Genomic DNA, 20,727 nt, shown 5'->3' on the forward strand with positions numbered 1-20,727 from the left:
ATAAAGCATAGCTTTCTAAAATTCCTTTTTTTAAGTTAAATTCACAGAAGTTTTAAATATACTCTTAAACTTGCTCTTCGTTTGTTATAAGGAGAGATGGCAGGCTGGGAAAGGGAGGACGTCATTTGGTTCTCATTATTTAACGTACAGATTACTTTACATTTGACAAGTGTTTGGAGGACATGGGGATTAGAATGGTGTATAACCTACATTGAAAACAGAATCATTAAAGTTACGTTACACACCTACCCAGGACCATATGACGCGACGTAGTCTAGAGACTAGTTTGGGGGGGGGTATTGAGAACTATATAGCAACAACGTCTCTTTCCTTATAACTAACGTCAGCATTGACCCTCTAAATCCAATAAACTACGGACGACTTGACCCCCCTAAGACTAATCTGTTTTTCGAATAAAAACTTTTTCAGATATATTTACATTTAAATGCATTTATATTATTAAATATATTAACCTTCTTTGGCTCTTATTATACCATAGTCAAAAGCACCACAAGTAGACACCATAAGAACATACCACAAGTACACACCACAGTAAACACCACAGGAACATACCAAAAGAACATACCACAAGAACAGAACACAAGAACAGAACACAAGAACAGAACACAAGAACAGAACACAAGAACAGAACATTAGAACATAACATTAGGGGGGGGGATGACAAGTGACTTGCGCTGGAATTTGGATTAAAGTGAGGAGGATTCGCGCAACACGTCGACCTCACTCTCTCGCCCTAAAGCCCGTCCTTTTCCGGAAGCAAGATTTGGTCAAGACGTCCGGGGACAAGTTTGGGTGCAGTGGATGACCAGAGACTTTCTGTGTGTCTTGTCCTGCTCTTGAGTACTCCACAGCACTGTGCTGGTACTTGTCATTCTGTCCGATTAGTCTAGTTTTGTGACGTTACGCACAGGCCGCCAAGTCCAGACTTCACATGCTAGGTTTGACAGAACCTCAGTGTACTGAGTGCCATGGACACGTCAGATACCCTCTACCTGGTTTAGCCGGCCAGTCAAAGCCGTTTCCGGGGTGTGGCCGCTGCGCATGCTACAGCTTCTGGGAGCCACAGGTGAGAGTTGGGTACCGAGTGGGGACCAAGAGTGAGCCAAGCTACCCTCAAAAAGAGGGTATGACTGCCTGTCCACTAGAGGTGCTACCCCTCCTAGATACCCCATACACCCCATACATAACATAACATTACATAACATAACATAACATAACATTAGAACATAACATAAGAACATAACATTAGAACGTAACATTAGAACAAAACATTAGAACATAACACATGAACAGTACATTAGAACATAACACAGAAATCAAATACAAAACACAATAACATAATACAAGTACATAACAAAAGAATATAACCTGATGGATTCAAGCTCTTGCTTTTCTGTACGTTTCCAATTGTAGTTTGTATACATTTGTGAACATTTAGGAAATAATGGAACATAACAAACACAAACTTAACTCTTGCAAATCTCAGCCCATAAAATAACTTTCGAATTAATTTAAGGAAATTAAAGATATTTTTTCTCTTATTGCATTTTTTGCCAGGATTTCTTGACTCCCATTCAGCTCACGTCTCTTACGGAATAATACAATCAACTGACCGACGGTCCGGCATTGACAGTTAAACGTCTACCATTGACAGATTCGGACATTTACGAGGCATAGCCACGTCCAGTTTCATGAACGCATTGACCGCTTTCTTTATTTTTTCAATCTCTCTCTCTCTTTTTTATCAGGTTTTTGTCGTCTTTGAGACGCAAGTTATATCTGAGGACCATCCGAGTAGAACAGCAGCATCTCATTGCATTCTGGATGTGAGTGAAGTAGGAGAATAGAACTAATCAACAACAGCTCTCGGACTTCCTACTAAAACAGAGATAGCATTCAAAGTGACAGCTACATTCAAAGTGACAGCTACATTCAAAGTGACAGCTACATTCAAAGTGACAGCTACATTCAAAGTGACAGCTACATTCAAAGTGACAGCTTCATTCAAAGTGACCGCTACATTCAAAGTGACCGCTACATTCAAAGTGACAGCTACATTCGGAGAGACGCACTAGGAGATCTCAACGATGGCCGAGTCAGGAGCTCACCGTGTGGTGGCACTAGCTATAGACGAAAGTGAACACTCGGACAATGCCTTTCACTGTAAGTAATTATCTCCCCTGTCTCTTTAGAGTTTAGAGGTAGCTAATTGTTTGGCTTTCCTTATGTCGTCTCTTCCGGTACTCCGTCTGTTCAGGGAAGGGACGGGAAGGTGTTGATACAGCTAAGGTGTTCGCTTTAAGTCTATGCCACTTGTTTTAAATGTTATGTGGATTTATGAAGCAAAGGGAAGGTATACAACGGCTATCCCCTATTTGTTTGATGAAAGCACAATATTTAATTGGAACAGCCGCTGTAGTTTGTCCGATCATAATGATTCTGCATATTGGAAGAAAATTTCTTGTACAAACTAGAAACACATTAATTTAAAGAGCGACTGTATTTTTTTTTCTCTCCCTTTACATACACTGCCTATATGACTGATAGTATTTATTGTTGATCTTCTAGAAAACGTATGACTTGAAGTCTTCGATATAGAAATGACTTATTGGTCTGATAAGCTCGAATGTTTTGTTGTCTGATATTGACATAAGATAAACCTTGAACAGTATTAAAATGAAATGGTTAAATACAAATTAGTGTGCAAACTGTTACACATGTATCTTATCACAAAAACAATTGTTCTTTTTTCTTTTACTTAGTAGATCGATGAAATTATATCAGCTGCACAAAGAAGTGTTGTTTTTTTTATAAACTGTGTCTGTGTTATGATGGAGTTCTTTTGTTGTTCATAATTTACTATTTTTTAGTTTATTCTTGAATTACAATAAAGACAAGTTTAACTTTGTAGCAGTTTCAATGTTTATTTAAGACTTAAACTCTGAAAAGTCGTTGGTTTTCCTGGTTGATTCAGGCAAACCATTCTATTCTCGTACGAATTTATTCTAGCGTATGGAATAAGATATGTGCTTTCTATTTTTAGCAACCAAATTTTCTCCTAACATTTGTTTTATACAAATGGCACAATAAAAACATTTTTTTTTAAAGATGAGAAATTATTAGAAGCTTTTTTAATTTTAAAGATTAACAAGTTGCGTTGATCATTGTCTTTATTAAGTTATAAGTAATTTTATAGCATTTTATAGAATACAATCGATTTTTTAATGCATTTCGATTCCCATGCTTCTAACAGTTCTAACAAATATATTCATTTATGTCAATGCAATTCACATGGGAGACAATCCCTAGAGTTGAAGACTGGATGAAAACGTCATGAGTAAAAACATCAACTGATCGATATCTGTAGAATGCAAGCAAGACACGGCCTGGGTTGGAGAGAACAGAAGTACTGTGATCATAACACAGAGCTAGTTGCCATTTCAAATGTCGTTGACACTCAAGAAAGTGTGGACAATGTGTTGGTAAAAAAAATATTTAGAGTTACAAAGTGTCCATTTGATGCTCAACAAAAGTTACCCAAGCTGTTATGCAACCAGCACAATGACAACCGCCTTTTTATTTTTTCTAATCCTAAACCTCCCCTCCACCTGTTGGACGTCCAGGACCTAAATCAGGAATAAAAAAATTCTTGTGCCTTCATAAAGGATTCAAATGATTGACTCACGGCCAAGTTCTCAACCACTCAACTACTCCTATAACAATTCACTTTTGTTTTCCAATTCACAATTTCAAAGATATGTATCATTAGTTGATAGGTCAGTGAAACAAATCTTCAAATTCCAGTAGAATTCAAACTCTGCAACTCTATTCTATAAGGTAAGCAGGAGTTTTAAGAGACAAGAAAGCACCTGGTCGCGGGATGGAAATATCTGCTTTGTATGGCCAGTAGAAAGATACAAGTTACCTACAGAGACCCTATTCTTATCTTATAAAAAAACAGACGTTACTTCAAAAAAGAAGAGTGTCCCTAGGTCAATCTAGTCGTGCATGTTGATCAATGACTTAAACTCTGGAAACCCATTCCATGCTATCCGGAGCTATAGTCTCAGATGAAGGAACTAAACATGAAGAACTGGCACGAACTGCACAGCAGCTTGCAAAACTCAAAACAATATGAAAATGCATAGCACTCGACACCAAAATCAACGTGATGCGCTCTCTGGTCATGGCCACATTCTTATATGATAGCGAGTCTTGGAAGCTGACAGCAGAACTAGAGAGGAGGATCTTAGCAATGGAATTGAGATGCTACAGAAGAATCCTAGGTATCATACAAAGACCACATCACCAATGAAGAGATTAGAGACAGGGTTAGAACAGTGATTGGACCCCATAATGATCTGCTAACTTCTGTCAAAAAATGCAAACTAAAATTCTAAGGCCATATTACAAGGTCCGCAGGACTCGTATATACCTCCTACAGGGAACAGCACCAGGGAAAAGAAGAAGTGGCAGTCAGAGAAAGCGACGGGAAGACAACATGAAGAAATGTCGTGCCGGCCATTGAGGGAGATTCTGTCCCAGGCAAAAGACAGAGAGGGTAGAAGAAGGACGGTCTTGTGTGGTGCTCCAACAGATTAAGGGATAGATGAAGTGTGAAAGTGATTCCTTGCTCTAATAGCACTAGGGGAGAAACTCATCCAAGCATATCGAACAAAACATGTACCTTTATCTTTCTGAGTATTTTATTAGATTTTGTTTTCGTATTTGAAGATTACGTTTCAGTTATGTATAATTGCTGCTTTAAATAAAGGTCTTCTGTCCTGAAGTCTTTCTAAATCTAGTTATTTTACTGAAGGTGCTACTCTAGTCAAATGTGAACACTCTCACTTCTCTATTTTGTGTCTGCTCTAATTTCTTAATGTTTTCTCGAGTTGAAGGGTCCTAAACAGAGGATGTATATTGAAGTATATTCCAATATTGGCCTATCGGCTTCTTAAATCGTTTTAAATCTTCTTAAATCGTTGCTTTTATAAAATCGCAAGGTCGTGTTCAATTTGTTGCAATCATTTCAAGTGTCCGACTAGATAGACACATGAAACGAGTAGGAGGTAATTATCTCCTCTTTTGATGTAACGTCTGTAAGTTATAAGATAAACCTCTTTTAGATTTCATTTTATGTGAAGTGGCACAATTCGCACACACATCCAGCCTTGATATACAGACTCCCAACCTTTCCCAACTATCGAGCTTATATCATGGCTGTCTCCAGTCTACAATAAAAACGTATCATTCAAACTATTCCTTTTTTTTCCTTGACACGTCAATAAAACTTCTCATTCACTTGCCTCACTTTCCCGCCCCCCCCCCTCCCGTACCTCTCCCCCCTCCGACCGTGACTGAAGCGGAGGTCAATGCAACGATTATTGAGCAGCCCAAAGCTATAATCTTATTCTCTAGTCTCAGAGGTTTTCGTTTTAAGCTGGAGATGGAGACATGTCTCCATTTGTAGTCCACTTTTTAGTTTGAGGTTTTAAGTTTTCAATCTGGCCATCAGAAAAGTTTTTTATCAAGTGGCCTCCTCTTGAGATCAACTAATCGTGTTGATGGATGGCTTGGATATTAACAGTGACATTGTCGCCCGGTTTGGGTTTTCCTCAGTAAGTGTGGAATCTTTTCAAGTTGAAAAGAAAAAAAAATCCCCTTGAACTTAGCTAATAAATTAATATGAAGAGTTTTTTATCTGTCCATCGAATGAATCTGTAAGAAGAGATTTATAATCTATGAATCTCAGAAATTCATCTCTAGAACAGTTCCTCAAATTTGATCTTACCTATGAGTTATGGCCCTTTCTGAACGACTTTAGAACGAATTTTTTCCTGAAAATGTGAACTCTAGATGTGCTGTTTCATGGCATCAATGTGTGGACAGTGGGAAACCCAGTAGGCATTGGAATAAAGAACTTCTATTTTCGTTCTGGAAGATACATGCTGCAATTAGTTTGATTGCTAAGTAAAGCTTATAAGTATTCAGGCAAGGTTGTGATAGATAGACAGAGAGAAACAAACAGAGAGAGAGACAGAGAGGGACAGAGACAGAGAGAAACAAACAGAGAGAGAGACAGAGAGGGACAGAGACAGAGAGAAACAAACAGAGAGAGAGACAGAGAGGGACAGAGACAGAGAGAAACAAACAGAGAGAGAGACAGAGAGGGACAGAGACAGAGAGAAACAAACAGAGAGAGAGACAGAGAGGGACAGAGACAGAGAGAAACAAACAGAGAGAGACAGAGAGGGACAGAGACAGAGAGAAACAAACAGAGAAAGACAGAGAGGGACAGAGACAGAGAGAAACAAACAGAGAGAGACAGAGAGGGACAGAGACAGAGAGAAACAAACAGAGAGAGACAGAGAGGGACAGAGACAGAGAGAAACAAACAGAGAGAGATAGAGAGAAACAAACAGAGAGAGAGAGACAGAGAGAGACAGGGACAGAGAGAAACAAACAGAGAGAGAGACAGAGATAGAGAGAAACAAACAGAGACAGACAGAGATAGAGAGAAACAAACAGAGAGAGATAGAGAGAAACAAACAGAGAAAGACAGAGATAGAGAGAAACAAACAGAGAGAGAGACAGAGATAAAGAGAAACAAACAGAGAGAGAGACAGAGAGAGACAGGGACAGAGAGAAACAAACAGAGAGAGAGACAGAGATAGAGAGAAACAAACAGAGACAGACAGAGATAGAGAAAAACAAACAGAGAGAGATAGAGAGAAACAAACAGAGACAGACAGAGATAGAGAGAAACAAACAGAGACAGACAGAGATAGAGAGAAACAAACAGAGAGAGAGATAGAGAGAAACAAACAGAGAGAGAGACAGAGATAGAGAGAAACAAACAGAGAGAGAGACAGAGATAGAGAGAAACAAACAGAGAGAGATAGAGAGAAACAAACAGAGACAGACAGAGATAGAGAAAAACAAACAGAGACAGACAGAGATAGAGAGAAACAAACAGAGAGAGATAGAGAGAAACAGAGACAGACAGAGATAGAGAGAAACAGAGAGAGATAGAGAGAAACAAACAGAGAGAGACAGAGAGAAACAAACAGAGAGAGACAGAGACACACTGGGGGAAACTCACAGAAATATGCATATAATGATACATACATACATACATACATACATACATACATACACACACACACACACACACATATACATACATACATACTTACATACATATATACATACATACATACATACATACATACATACATACATACATACATACATACATACACACACACACACATACATACATACACACACACATACATACATACATACACACATACATACATACATACATACATACATACATACATACATACATACATACATACATACATACATACATATATAAAACATACACGCACATCTTAATACATAAATACCCGAACACACACGTATAGACAATAAATATCTATTACATTCAGACAGACAACTAAACACACAAAGTATTTTCGTTCTCTTCTTTTTTGTTTTTTTCGCTACATCAGTAAACACATCCACTGTCCAGTCTACAAGAAACATTTGGTCATTCTTGGAGTCATCTTGACCTTGGGCTCTAATGTCATTCACTCTGCTGAGAATGCAAGGGGGTGAGGGAGGCATCGATTCCTCTAGATTTACACAGGTGGTCACATTTATAGCATGAGATTACTGGCACAACTAATTAGTATCCCTACATGAAAAGAATTGATGCTAGTCTGATAGGAGAGAGTTCTATCGGGCCCACTGACTAATTGTATTGCATTTTCTTTTGGGACAAAGAAATGTCGAAGATTGCAAGTTTTCTGGTGTGGTACTTTGTCTAGAGTTACAGACGGGGTTAAACTAATGGTCTTCGACAGTTTGAACATACACAAAGTTTTTTTTTTACAAAGCGTATATCAACTACCCTGTCTGTTTGTCTGTCTATCTGACCAAAGGTTTGTACACGTTATTTCTCCATCACCAAAACTTGGATCAAGCTTTGCACAATGATTTCTTTGAATTGAGAACACAAAAAAAACAAAAACAAGTTAATTAAATATTGGTAATAAATTACTTTGTTTGGTAACTCAAACAAGGGAAAGAAATAGTACTTGACTGAAGTGGTGGTATAAGCTGAATTAGTCCCCTTTTCAAGGGAAAGAAATAGTACTTGACAGAAGTGGTGGTAAAAGCTAAATTAGTCCCCTTTATATATTGTCGTCTGAGGCTTATTACATGACTGATCCGAATTTACCTATACACCAAATATATGCTTATTATTTTCGTATTTTGCTTGTTTGTTGTTGTGACCATATAGCGGCAAGTCACCTACACAGATATCGGTCACATGCGACATCCACAGCCTCTTCTCAGTTAGTTCCGACGGATTTTAGATTTTCTAAATATGTTAATCGGAGACGGTCCTGTTTCTGTTTTCAATGTTAACGCTACCTTTGGGCAGAGTGTTACATCTTGACTAAGGATATGTCCCGTTCAATCACGACTTCACTTCGAGGCGATTGCACATTTCTTTATTGGGGACATGATAGCGCTATGAATTAAAATTTAATTTTCTTTTTCCCTTATCTCTTTTTTTTTTCTTTCCCCACCCTCCCAGGCACGTCTGAGTTCCATGTCGACTATATCTTATTATTATTCTACTGATAGAATCCAAATAGACAAGAAGTCTAAAAGAATTTGGCTCCACATTTCAAACGACAAACAGTTTGAAACTATTTCAGTAAACATTTGAAGCAACCCATTCCAGGAAATCTTCTTACAAGACAAGTTGATCAAATAAAAAGAACATCTTGGATGTCTCAGAGTCTCCCCGTTAAAAGTCTTGTCACAAGTTTATTTTCGAGGTTCTAACGAAACCTTGTTGCTCTAAGTAGAAATACAAGTGTGTTTTCAAAATGTCGATGTTGCCCAAATGTCTTGTCAACACTGACAGGCAAAACCCTTTGTTCTGCACACTCTGCCAAACCCAACTTAAGTATCCTTAAAACCTATACGTTCCACTTAAGTATCCTTAAAACCTATACGTTCCACTTAAGTATCCTGAAAAGCTGCATGCCTCGACTATTTTGTTGGTTGGTTTTCAAAGTCTCAGACAATGATTACCTCTAGCTAAAACCTGCATGCCTCGACTATTTTGTTGGTTGGTTTTCAAAGTCTCAGACAATGATTACCTCTAGCTAAAACCTGCATGCCTCGACTATTTTGTTGGTTGGTTTTCAAAGTCTCAGACAATGATTACCTCTAGCTAAAACCTGCATGCCTCGACTATTTTGTTGGTTGGTTTTCAAAGTCTCAGACAATGATTACCTCTAGCTAAAACCTGCATGCCTCGACTATTTTGTTGGTTGGTTTTCAAAGTCTCAGACAATGATTACCTCTAGCTAAAACCTGCATGCCTCGACTATTTTGTTGGTTGGTTTTCAAAGTCTCAGACAATGATTACCTCTAGCTAAAACCTGCATGCCTCGACTATTTTGTTGGTTGGTTTTCAAAGTCTCAGACAATGATTACCTCTAGCTAAAACCTGCATGCCTCGACTATTTTGTTGGTTGGTTTTCAAAGTCTCAGACAATGATTACCTCTAGCTAAAACCTGCATGCCTCGACTATTTTGTTGGTTGGTTTTCAAAGTCTCAGACAATGATTACCTCTAGCTAAAACCTGCATGCCTCGACTATTTTGTTGGTTGGTTTTCAAAGTCTCAGACAATGATTACCTCTAGCTAAAACCTGCATGCCTCGACTATTTTGTTGGTTGGTTTTCAAAGTCTCAGACAATGATTACCTCTAGCTAAAACCTGCATGCCTCGACTATTTTGTTGGTTGGTTTTCAAAGTCTCAGACAATGATTACCTCTAGCTAAAACCTGCATGCCTCGACTATTTTGTTGGTTGGTTTTCAAAGTCTCAGACAATGATTACCTCTAGCTAAAACCTGCATGCCTCGACTATTTTGTTGGTTGGTTTTCAAAGTCTCAGACAATGATTACCTCTAGCTAAAACCTGCATGCCTCGACTATTTTGTTGGTTGGTTTTCAAAGTCTCAGACAATGATTACCTCTAGCTAAAACCTGCATGCCTCGACTATTTTGTTGGTTGGTTTTCAAAGTCTCAGACAATGATTACCTCTAGCTAAAACCTGCATGCCTCGACTATTTTGTTGGTTGGTTTTCAAAGTCTCAGACAATGATTACCTCTAGCTAAAACCTGCATGCCTCGACTATTTTGTTGGTTGGTTTTCAAAGTCTCAGACAATGATTACCTCTAGCTAAAACCTGCATGCCTCGACTATTTTGTTGGTTGGTTTTCAAAGTCTCAGACAATGATTACCTCTAGCTAAAACCTGCATGCCTCGACTATTTTGTTGGTTGGTTTTCAAAGTCTCAGACAATGATTACCTCTAGCTAAAACCTGCATGCCTCGACTATTTTGTTGGTTGGTTTTCAAAGTCTCAGACAATGATTACCTCTAGCTAAAACCTGCATGCCTCGACTATTTTGTTGGTTGGTTTTCAAAGTCTCAGACAATGATTACCTCTAGCTAAAACCTGCATGCCTCGACTATTTTGTTGGTTGGTTTTCAAAGTCTCAGACAATGATTACCTCTAGCTAAAACCTGCATGCCTCGACTATTTTGTTGGTTGGTTTTCAAAGTCTCAGACAATGATTACCTCTAGCTAAAACCTGCATGCCTCGACTATTTTGTTGGTTGGTTTTCAAAGTCTCAGACAATGATTACCTCTAGCTAAAACCTGCATGCCTCGACTATTTTGTTGGTTGGTTTTCAAAGTCTCAGACAATGATTACCTCTAGCTAAAACCTGCATGCCTCGACTATTTTGTTGGTTGGTTTTCAAAGTCTCAGACAATGATTACCTCTATAGCTAAAACCTGCATGCCTCGACTATTTTGTTGGTTGGTTTTCAAAGTCTCAGACAATGATTACCTCTAGCTAAAACCTGCATGCCTCGACTATTTTGTTGGTTGGTTTTCAAAGTCTCAGACAATGATTACCTCTATAGCTAAAACCTGCATGCCTCGACTATTTTGTTGGTTGGTTTTCAAAGTCTCAGACAATGATTACCTCTATAGCTAAAACCTGCATGCCTCGACTATTTTGTTGGTTGGTTTTCAAAGTCTCAGACAATGATTACCTCTATAGCTAAAACCTGCATGCCTCGACTATTTTGTTGGTTGGTTTTCAAAGTCTCAGACAATGATTACCTCTAGCTAAAACCTGCATGCCTCGACTATTTTGTTGGTTGGTTTTCAAAGTCTCAGACAATGATTACCTCTAGCTAAAACCTGCATGCCTCGACTATTTTGTTGGTTGGTTTTCAAAGTCTCAGACAATGATTACCTCTAGCTAAAACCTGCATGCCTCGACTATTTTGTTGGTTGGTTTTCAAAGTCTCAGACAATGATTACCTCTAGCTAAAACCTGCATGCCTCGACTATTTTGTTGGTTGGTTTTCAAAGTCTCAGACAATGATTACCTCTAGCTAAAACCTGCATGCCTCGACTATTTTGTTGGTTGGTTTTCAAAGTCTCAGACAATGATTACCTCTAGCTAAAAGCTGCATGCCTCGACTATTTTGTTGGTTGGTTTTCAAAGTCTCAGACAATGATTACCTCTAGCTAAAAGCTGCATGCCTCGACTATTTTGTTGGTTGGTTTTCAAAGTCTCAGACAATGATTACCTCTAGCTAAAACCTGCATGCCTCGACTATTTTGTTGGTTGGTTTTCAAAGTCTCAGACAATGATTACCTCTAGCTAAAAGCTGCATGCCTCGACTATTTTGTTGGTTGGTTTTCAAAGTCTCAGACAATGATTACCTCTAGCTAAAACCTGCATGCCTCGACTATTTTGTTGGTTGGTTTTCAAAGTCTCAGACAATGATTACCTCTAGCTAAAACCTGCATGCCTCGACTATTTTGTTGGTTGGTTTTCAAAGTCTCAGACAATGATTACCTCTAGCTAAAACCTGCATGCCTCGACTATTTTGTTGGTTGGTTTTCAAAGTCTCAGACAATGATTACCTCTATAGCTAAAACCTGCATGCCTCGACTATTTTGTTGGTTGGTTTTCAAAGTCTCAGACAATGATTACCTCTAGCTAAAACCTGCATGCCTCGACTATTTTGTTGGTTGGTTTTCAAAGTCTCAGACAATGATTACCTCTAGCTAAAACCTGCATGCCTCGACTATTTTGTTGGTTGGTTTTCAAAGTCTCAGACAATGATTACCTCTAGCTAAAACCTGCATGCCTCGACTATTTTGTTGGTTGGTTTTCAAAGTCTCAGACAATGATTACCTCTAGCTAAAACCTGCATGCCTCGACTATTTTGTTGGTTGGTTTTCAAAGTCTCAGACAATGATTACCTCTAGCTAAAACCTGCATGCCTCGACTATTTTGTTGGTTGGTTTTCAAAGTCTCAGACAATGATTACCTCTAGCTAAAACCTGCTTGCCTCGACTATTTTGTTGGTTGGTTTTCAAAGTCTCAGACAATGATTACCTCTAGCTAAAAGCTGCATGCCTCGACTATTTTGTTGGTTGGTTTTCAAAGTCTCAGACAATGATTACCTCTAGCTAAAAGCTGCATGCCTCGACTATTTTGTTGGTTGGTTTTCAAAGTCTCAGACAATGATTACCTCTAGCTAAAAGCTGCATGCCTCGACTATTTTGTTGGTTGGTTTTCAAAGTCTCAGACAATGATTACCTCTAGCTAAAACCTGCATGCCTCGACTATTTTGTTGGTTGGTTTTCAAAGTCTCAGACAATGATTACCTCTAGCTAAAACCTGCATGCCTCGACTATTTTGTTGGTTGGTTTTCAAAGTCTCAGACAATGATTACCTCTAGCTAAAACCTGCATGCCTCGACTATTTTGTTGGTTGGTTTTCAAAGTCTCAGACAATGATTACCTCTAGCTAAAAGCTGCATGCCTCGACTATTTTGTTGGTTGGTTTTCAAAGTCTCAGACAATGATTACCTCTAGCTAAAACCTGCATGCCTCGACTATTTTGTTGGTTGGTTTTCAAAGTCTCAGACAATGATTACCTCTAGCTAAAAGCTGCATGCCTCGACTATTTTGTTGGTTGGTTTTCAAAGTCTCAGACAATGATTACCTCTAGCTAAAACCTGCATGCCTCGACTATTTTGTTGGTTGGTTTTCAAAGTCTCAGACAATGATTACCTCTAGCTAAAACCTGCATGCCTCGACTATTTTGTTGGTTGGTTTTCAAAGTCTCAGACAATGATTACCTCTATAGCTAAAACCTGCATGCCTCGACTATTTTGTTGGTTGGTTTTCAAAGTCTCAGACAATGATTACCTCTATAGCTAAAACCTGCATGCCTCGACTATTTTGTTGGTTGGTTTTCAAAGTCTCAGACAATGATTACCTCTAGCTAAAACCTGCATGCCTCGACTATTTTGTTGGTTGGTTTTCAAAGTCTCAGACAATGATTACCTCTATAGCTAAAACCTGCATGCCTCGACTATTTTGTTGGTTGGTTTTCAAAGTCTCAGACAATGATTACCTCTAGCTAAAACCTGCATGCCTCGACTATTTTGTTGGTTGGTTTTCAAAGTCTCAGACAATGATTACCTCTAGCTAAAACCTGCATGCCTCGACTATTTTGTTGGTTGGTTTTCAAAGTTTCAGACAATGATTACCTCTAGCTAAAACCTGCATGCCTCGACTATTTTGTTGGTTGGTTTTCAAAGTCTCAGACAATGATTACCTCTATAGCTAAAACCTGCATGCCTCGACTATTTTGTTGGTTGGTTTTCAAAGTCTCAGACAATGATTACCTCTAGCTAAAACCTGCATGCCTCGACTATTTTGTTGGTTGGTTTTCAAAGTCTCAGACAATGATTACCTCTAGCTAAAACCTGCATGCCTCGACTATTTTGTTGGTTGGTTTTCAAAGTCTCAGACAATGATTACCTCTAGCTAAAACCTGCATGCCTCGACTATTTTGTTGGTTGGTTTTCAAAGTCTCAGACAATGATTACCTCTAGCTAAAACCTGCATGCCTCGACTATTTTGTTGGTTGGTTTTCAAAGTCTCAGACAATGATTACCTCTAGCTAAAACCTGCATGCCTCGACTATTTTGTTGGTTGGTTTTCAAAGTCTCAGACAATGATTACCTCTAGCTAAAAGCTGCATGCCTCGACTATTTTGTTGGTTGGTTTTCAAAGTCTCAGACAATGATTACCTCTAGCTAAAAGCTGCATGCCTCGACTATTTTGTTGGTTGGTTTTCAAAGTCTCAGACAATGATTACCTCTAGCTAAAACCTGCATGCCTCGACTATTTTGTTGGTTGGTTTTCAAAGTCTCAGACAATGATTACCTCTAGCTAAAACCTGCATGCCTCGACTATTTTGTTGGTTGGTTTTCAAAGTCTCAGACAATGATTACCTCTATAGCTAAAACCTGCATGCCTCGACTATTTTGTTGGTTGGTTTTCAAAGTCTCAGACAATGATTACCTCTAGCTAAAACCTGCATGCCTCGACTATTTTGTTGGTTGGTTTTCAAAGTCTCAGACAATGATTACCTCTATAGCTAAAACCTGCATGCCTCGACTATTTTGTTGGTTGGTTTTCAAAGTCACAGACAATGATTACCTCTATAGCTAAAACCTGCATGCCTCGACTATTTTGTTGGTTGGTTTTCAAAGTCTCAGACAATGATTACCTCTATAGCTAAAACCTGCATGCCTCGACTATTTTGTTGGTTGGTTTTCAAAGTCTCAGACAATGATTACCTCTATAGCTAAAACCTGCATGCCTCGACTATTTTGTTGGTTGGTTTTCAAAGTCTCAGACAATGATTACCTCTAGCTAAAACCTGCATGCCTCGACTATTTTGTTGGTTGGTTTTCAAAGTCTCAGACAATGATTACCTCTATAGCTAAAACCTGCATGCCTCGACTATTTTGTTGGTTGGTTTTCAAAGTCTCAGACAATGATTACCTCTAGCTAAAACCTGCATGCCTCGACTATTTTGTTGGTTGGTTTTCAAAGTCTCAGACAATGATTACCTCTAGCTAAAACCTGCATGCCTCGACTATTTTGTTGGTTGGTTTTCAAAGTCTCAGACAATGATTACCTCTATAGCTAAAACCTGCATGCCTCGACTATTTTGTTGGTTGGTTTTCAAAGTCTCAGACAATGATTACCTCTAGCTAAAACCTGCATGCCTCGACTATTTTGTTGGTTGGTTTTCAAAGTCTCAGACAATGATTACCTCTAGCTAAAACCTGCATGCCTCGACTATTTTGTTGGTTGGTTTTCAAAGTCTCAGACAATGATTACCTCTAGCTAAAACCTGCATGCCTCGACTATTTTGTTGGTTGGTTTTCAAAGTCTCAGACAATGATTACCTCTATAGCTAAAACCTGCATGCCTCGACTATTTTGTTGGTTGGTTTTCAAAGTCTCAGACAATGATTACCTCTAGCTAAAACCTGCATGCCTCGACTATTTTGTTGGTTGGTTTTCAAAGTCTCAGACAATGATTACCTCTAGCTAAAACCTGCATGCCTCGACTATTTTGTTGGTTGGTTTTCAAAGTCTCAGACAATGATTACCTCTATAGCTAAAACCTGCATGCCTCGACTATTTTGTTGGTTGGTTTTCAAAGTCTCAGACAATGATTACCTCTAGCTAAAACCTGCATGCCTCGACTATTTTGTTGGTTGGTTTTCAAAGTCTCAGACAATGATTACCTCTAGCTAAAACCTGCATGCCTCGACTATTTTGTTGGTTGGTTTTCAAAGTCTCAGACAATGATTACCTCTAGCTAAAACCTGCATGCCTCGACTATTTTGTTGGTTGGTTTTCAAAGTCTCAGACAATGATTACCTCTAGCTAAAACCTGCATGCCTCGACTATTTTGTTGGTTGGTTTTCAAAGTCTCAGACAATGATTACCTCTAGCTAAAACCTGCATGCCTCGACTATTTTGTTGGTTGGTTTTCAAAGTCTCAGACAATGATTACCTCTAGCTAAAACCTGCATGCCTCGACTATTTTGTTGGTTGGTTTTCAAAGTCTCAGACAATGATTACCTCTAGCTAAAACCTGCATGCCTCGACTATTTTGTTGGTTGGTTTTCAAAGTCTCAGACAATAATTACCTCTAGCTAAAACCTGCATGCCTCGACTATTTTGTTGGTTGGTTTTCAAAGTCTCAGACAATGATTACCTCTAGCTAAAACCTGCATGCCTCGACTATTTTGTTGGTTGGTTTTCAAAGTCTCAGACAATGATTACCTCTAGCTAAAACCTGCATGCCTCGACTATTTTGTTGGTTGGTTTTCAAAGTCTCAGACAATGATTACCTCTAGCTAAAACCTGCATGCCTCGACTATTTTGTTGGTTGGTTTTCAAAGTCTCAGACAATGATTACCTCTATAGCTAAAACCTGCATGCCTCGACTATTTTGTTGGTTGGTTTTCAAAGTCTCAGACAATGATTACCTCTAGCTAAAACCTGCATGCCTCGACTATTTTGTTGGTTGGTTTTCAAAGTCTCAGACAATGATTACCTCTATAGCTAAAACCTGCATGCCTCGACTATTTTGTTGGTTGGTTTTCAAAGTCTCAGACAATGATTACCTCTAGCTAAAACCTGCATGCCTCGACTATTTTGTTGGTTGGTAAAGTCTCAGACAATGATTACCTCTATAGCTAAAACCTGCATGCCTCGACTATTTTGTTGGTTGGTAAAGTCTCAGACAATGATTACCTCTATAGCTAAAACCTGCATGCCTCGACTATTTTGTTGGTTGGTAAAGTCTCAGACAATGATTACCTCTATAGCTAAAACCTGCATGCCTCGACTATTTTGTTGGTTGGTAAAGTCTCAGACAATGATTACCTCTATAGCTAAAACCTGCATGCCTCGACTATTTTGTTGGTTGGTAAAGTCTCAGACAATGATTACCTCTATAGCTAAAACCTGCATGCCTCGACTATTTTGTTGGTTGGTAAAGTCTCAGACAATGATTACCTCTATAGCTAAAACCTGCATGCCTCGACTATTTTGTTGGTTGGTAAAGTCTCAGACAATGATTACCTCTATAGCTAAAACCTGCATGCCTCGACTATTTTGTTGGTTGGTAAAGTCTCAGACAATGATTACCTCTATAGCTAAAACCTGCATGCCTCGACTATTTTGTTGGTTGGTAAAGTCTCAGACAATGATTACCTCTATAGCTAAAACCTGCATGCCTCGACTATTTTGTTGGTTGGTAAAGTCTCAGACAATGATTACCTCTATAGCTAAAACCTGCATGCCTCGACTATTTTGTTGGTTGGTAAAGTCTCAGACAATGATTACCTCTATAGCTAAAACCTGCATGCCTCGACTATTTTGTTGGTTGGTAAAGTCTCAGACAATGATTACCTCTATAGCTAAAACCTGCATGCCTCGACTATTTTGTTGGTTGGTAAAGTCTCAGACAATGATTACCTCTATAGCTAAAACCTGCATGCCTCGACTATTTTGTTGGTTGGTAAAGTCTCAGACAATGATTACCTCTATAGCTAAAACCTGCATGCCTCGACTATTTTGTTGGTTGGTAAAGTCTCAGACAATGATTACCTCTATAGCTAAAACCTGCATGCCTCGACTATTTTGTTGGTTGGTAAAGTCTCAGACAATGATTACCTCTATAGCTAAAACCTGCATGCCTCGACTATTTTGTTGGTTGGTAAAGTCTCAGACAATGATTACCTCTATAGCTAAAACCTGCATGCCTCGACTATTTTGTTGGTTGGTAAAGTCTCAGACAATGATTACCTCTATAGCTAAAACCTGCATGCCTCGACTATTTTGTTGGTTGGTAAAGTCTCAGACAATGATTACCTCTATAGCTAAAACCTGCATGCCTCGACTATTTTGTTGGTTGGTAAAGTCTCAGACAATGATTACCTCTATAGCTAAAACCTGCATGCCTCGACTATTTTGTTGGTTGGTAAAGTCTCAGACAATGATTACCTCTATAGCTAAAACCTGCATGCCTCGACTATTTTGTTGGTTGGTAAAGTCTCAGACAATGATTACCTCTATAGCTAAAACCTGCATGCCTCGACTATTTTGTTGGTTGGTAAAGTCTCAGACAATGATTACCTCTATAGCTAAAACCTGCATGCCTCGACTATTTTGTTGGTTGGTAAAGTCTCAGACAATGATTACCTCTATAGCTAAAACCTGCATGCCTCGACTATTTTGTTGGTTGGTAAAGTCTCAGACAATGATTACCTCTATAGCTAAAACCTGCATGCCTCGACTATTTTGTTGGTTGGTAAAGTCTCAGACAATGATTACCTCTATAGCTAAAACCTGCATGCCTCGACTATTTTGTTGGTTGGTAAAGTCTCAGACAATGATTACCTCTATAGCTAAAACCTGCATGCCTCGACTATTTTGTTGGTTGGTAAAGTCTCAGACAATGATTACCTCTATAGCTAAAACCTGCATGCCTCGACTATTTTGTTGGTTGGTAAAGTCTCAGACAATGATTACCTCTATAGCTAAAACCTGCATGCCTCGACTATTTTGTTGGTTGGTAAAGTCTCAGACAATGATTACCTCTATAGCTAAAACCTGCATGCCTCGACTATTTTGTTGGTTGGTAAAGTCTCAGACAATGATTACCTCTATAGCTAAAACCTGCATGCCTCGACTATTTTGTTGGTTGGTAAAGTCTCAGACAATGATTACCTCTATAGCTAAAACCTGCATGCCTCGACTATTTTGTTGGTTGGTAAAGTCTCAGACAATGATTACCTCTATAGCTAAAACCTGCATGCCTCGACTATTTTGTTGGTTGGTAAAGTCTCAGACAATGATTACCTCTATAGCTAAAACCTGCTCCAGGACGACGCGGTGTGTGACGACTTGCAGGGGTCGAACTCGAAACCATCTGTCGACATCCGAAAGAGTAAACGAGTTGTTTTTTTAAATAGTATTGATCTCAGGTACTTGAGTTAAAGCCTGGTATCTCGCATTCCCAGACAGGTAGTTCTAGTTTTCTCCCAGTGACTAGGACAACACGATGGAAACCCCGAAGTTACTTTTCATTTATTTAACTGTTTAAACATGAGTATTTACAATGAATACTCGTGATACAAGGGAACTCAACCGAGACACAATATGCCTTACAAGAGTTAATCAATTAGCACTAATAATTAATGTTTATGTTTCAGTGTATGGGCACCTCTTGGTAGCATATCACAGAAAATATTATTATGTAGCAATGCAGACTACATGGCTGCCTGGTCGTGCGGTTTGCGCGCTGGACTGTCGTTCGGATTTATCGACGATTTATCCCGTCGTCCTGCGGGAGGTTTGGACTAGGAAGTAAACTATCTTCACCTCTGAAGGAACATCCGAAACATGTAAAACAAACAAAACAAACTAACATAATTAGTAAATATTAACAATAGGTGCTGCTCACCTAACGTCGCATGGAGTCACACTTCACATCACTAACTTACTGACCATCAATAGCCATCCCTTGCCCAACATTTGGTCAGTACTTGCCTAGCTCGGCCTGGTTCATAGTAATACACGACAGGCGCCATTGTTTTGGCCGCTCCATTTCTTTTCACACAGGGCAGAGGCGATTACCCAGGTAATGCTTTTGGGGTTTTACCGTGGCGCCCAGGAGTTATCCTAGACATCAGTTTGATCACACAAGATACACTAAGTGGGCCAGTACGGAAATCAAACAGAACACCCCCACCCCACAGTTGTTAAATGGAAGTAATGGAACCGAGTTCATTGCGCTGACGAGAATGGAATAGAGATCCACAAGGGTGTCATCAGTTACTTAACATTCCTACAGAGACCATTCTCAAATTGGGAGATATTTTACCTTTACCTATCCTTTTGTCTTTTGGATCTTTGGGGCACCACACAAGATTTGTCATCCGTCTTTTTCCATTCCTGTCTTTTGCCTTAGTTAGAACTTCTTTCAATAGCAGGCCCGTCCATTCTTTTGTGTTGTCTTCCCATCGCTTTCTCTGTCTGCCTCTTCCTCTTTGTCCCGGTACTGTTCCCTATAGGAAGGTCTTTGCGAGCCCCGAAGACCTTTATAATATGGCCATAGATTTGTAGCTTGCGTTAGCAGGTCATCATGATATCCAATCGCTTCAGTAACCCTGTCTCTAATCTCTTGGTTTGTCTTAAAAGACATGTAAAGGTAGATATAAGATATGGAAAAGGAAGATTGGTTCCATTTGCATTATATGCGCCATATTTTGAAATCCAACTTGCCCGAGAGTCTTAGGAAACGGGATACGAAAAATAACAACAAAACAGATGTCATGAATTTGCTTGTTTCTTTTAGACAGCTTTCATTGCAGCCGTTGGAGGGGAGCCTAGATAGTTTCAAAAGACAATCACAACTATCTATAATCTATGTCTTCACAATAGTTCACATCTAGTTCTCAGACAACATGTGCTTTGATTGAATGAAATAGTGTCACTCTTTTCTCAATGTCTAAAATGTTAACTTCAATAGCTTGTCCTAGTTAAACAACTTCATAAGCCACACTTAATCATCTTGATTTGTTTGTATCGCTCCAAATGTTTACTGCTGATTGCTGCCTCCTCTTTCCATTTTTTTTAAATGTGAGTGTCTCTTTTGTGCTCCCCCTTCCGTCACCTGGA

General features: G+C 39.1%; 1 protein-coding gene across 1 annotated transcript in view; it reads left to right on the top strand.

Annotated features, from left to right (window-relative positions):
* The first annotated feature begins 1,891 nt into the window (after window positions 1–1,891).
* Window positions 1,892–20,727, top strand: part of LOC129925746 (universal stress protein in QAH/OAS sulfhydrylase 3'region-like) — a 74,342-nt gene continuing 55,506 nt past the window's right edge. The window contains exon 1 of the mRNA XM_056026086.1: window positions 1,892–2,184. Coding sequence (XP_055882061.1) covers window positions 2,109–2,184 — 76 coding nt within the window. The 5' untranslated portion in view covers window positions 1,892–2,108. The remainder of the gene's footprint in view (window positions 2,185–20,727) is intronic.

Source organism: Biomphalaria glabrata, chromosome 4 (genome assembly GCF_947242115.1).
Source record: "Biomphalaria glabrata chromosome 4, xgBioGlab47.1, whole genome shotgun sequence".
NCBI lineage: Eukaryota > Metazoa > Mollusca > Gastropoda > Planorbidae > Biomphalaria > Biomphalaria glabrata.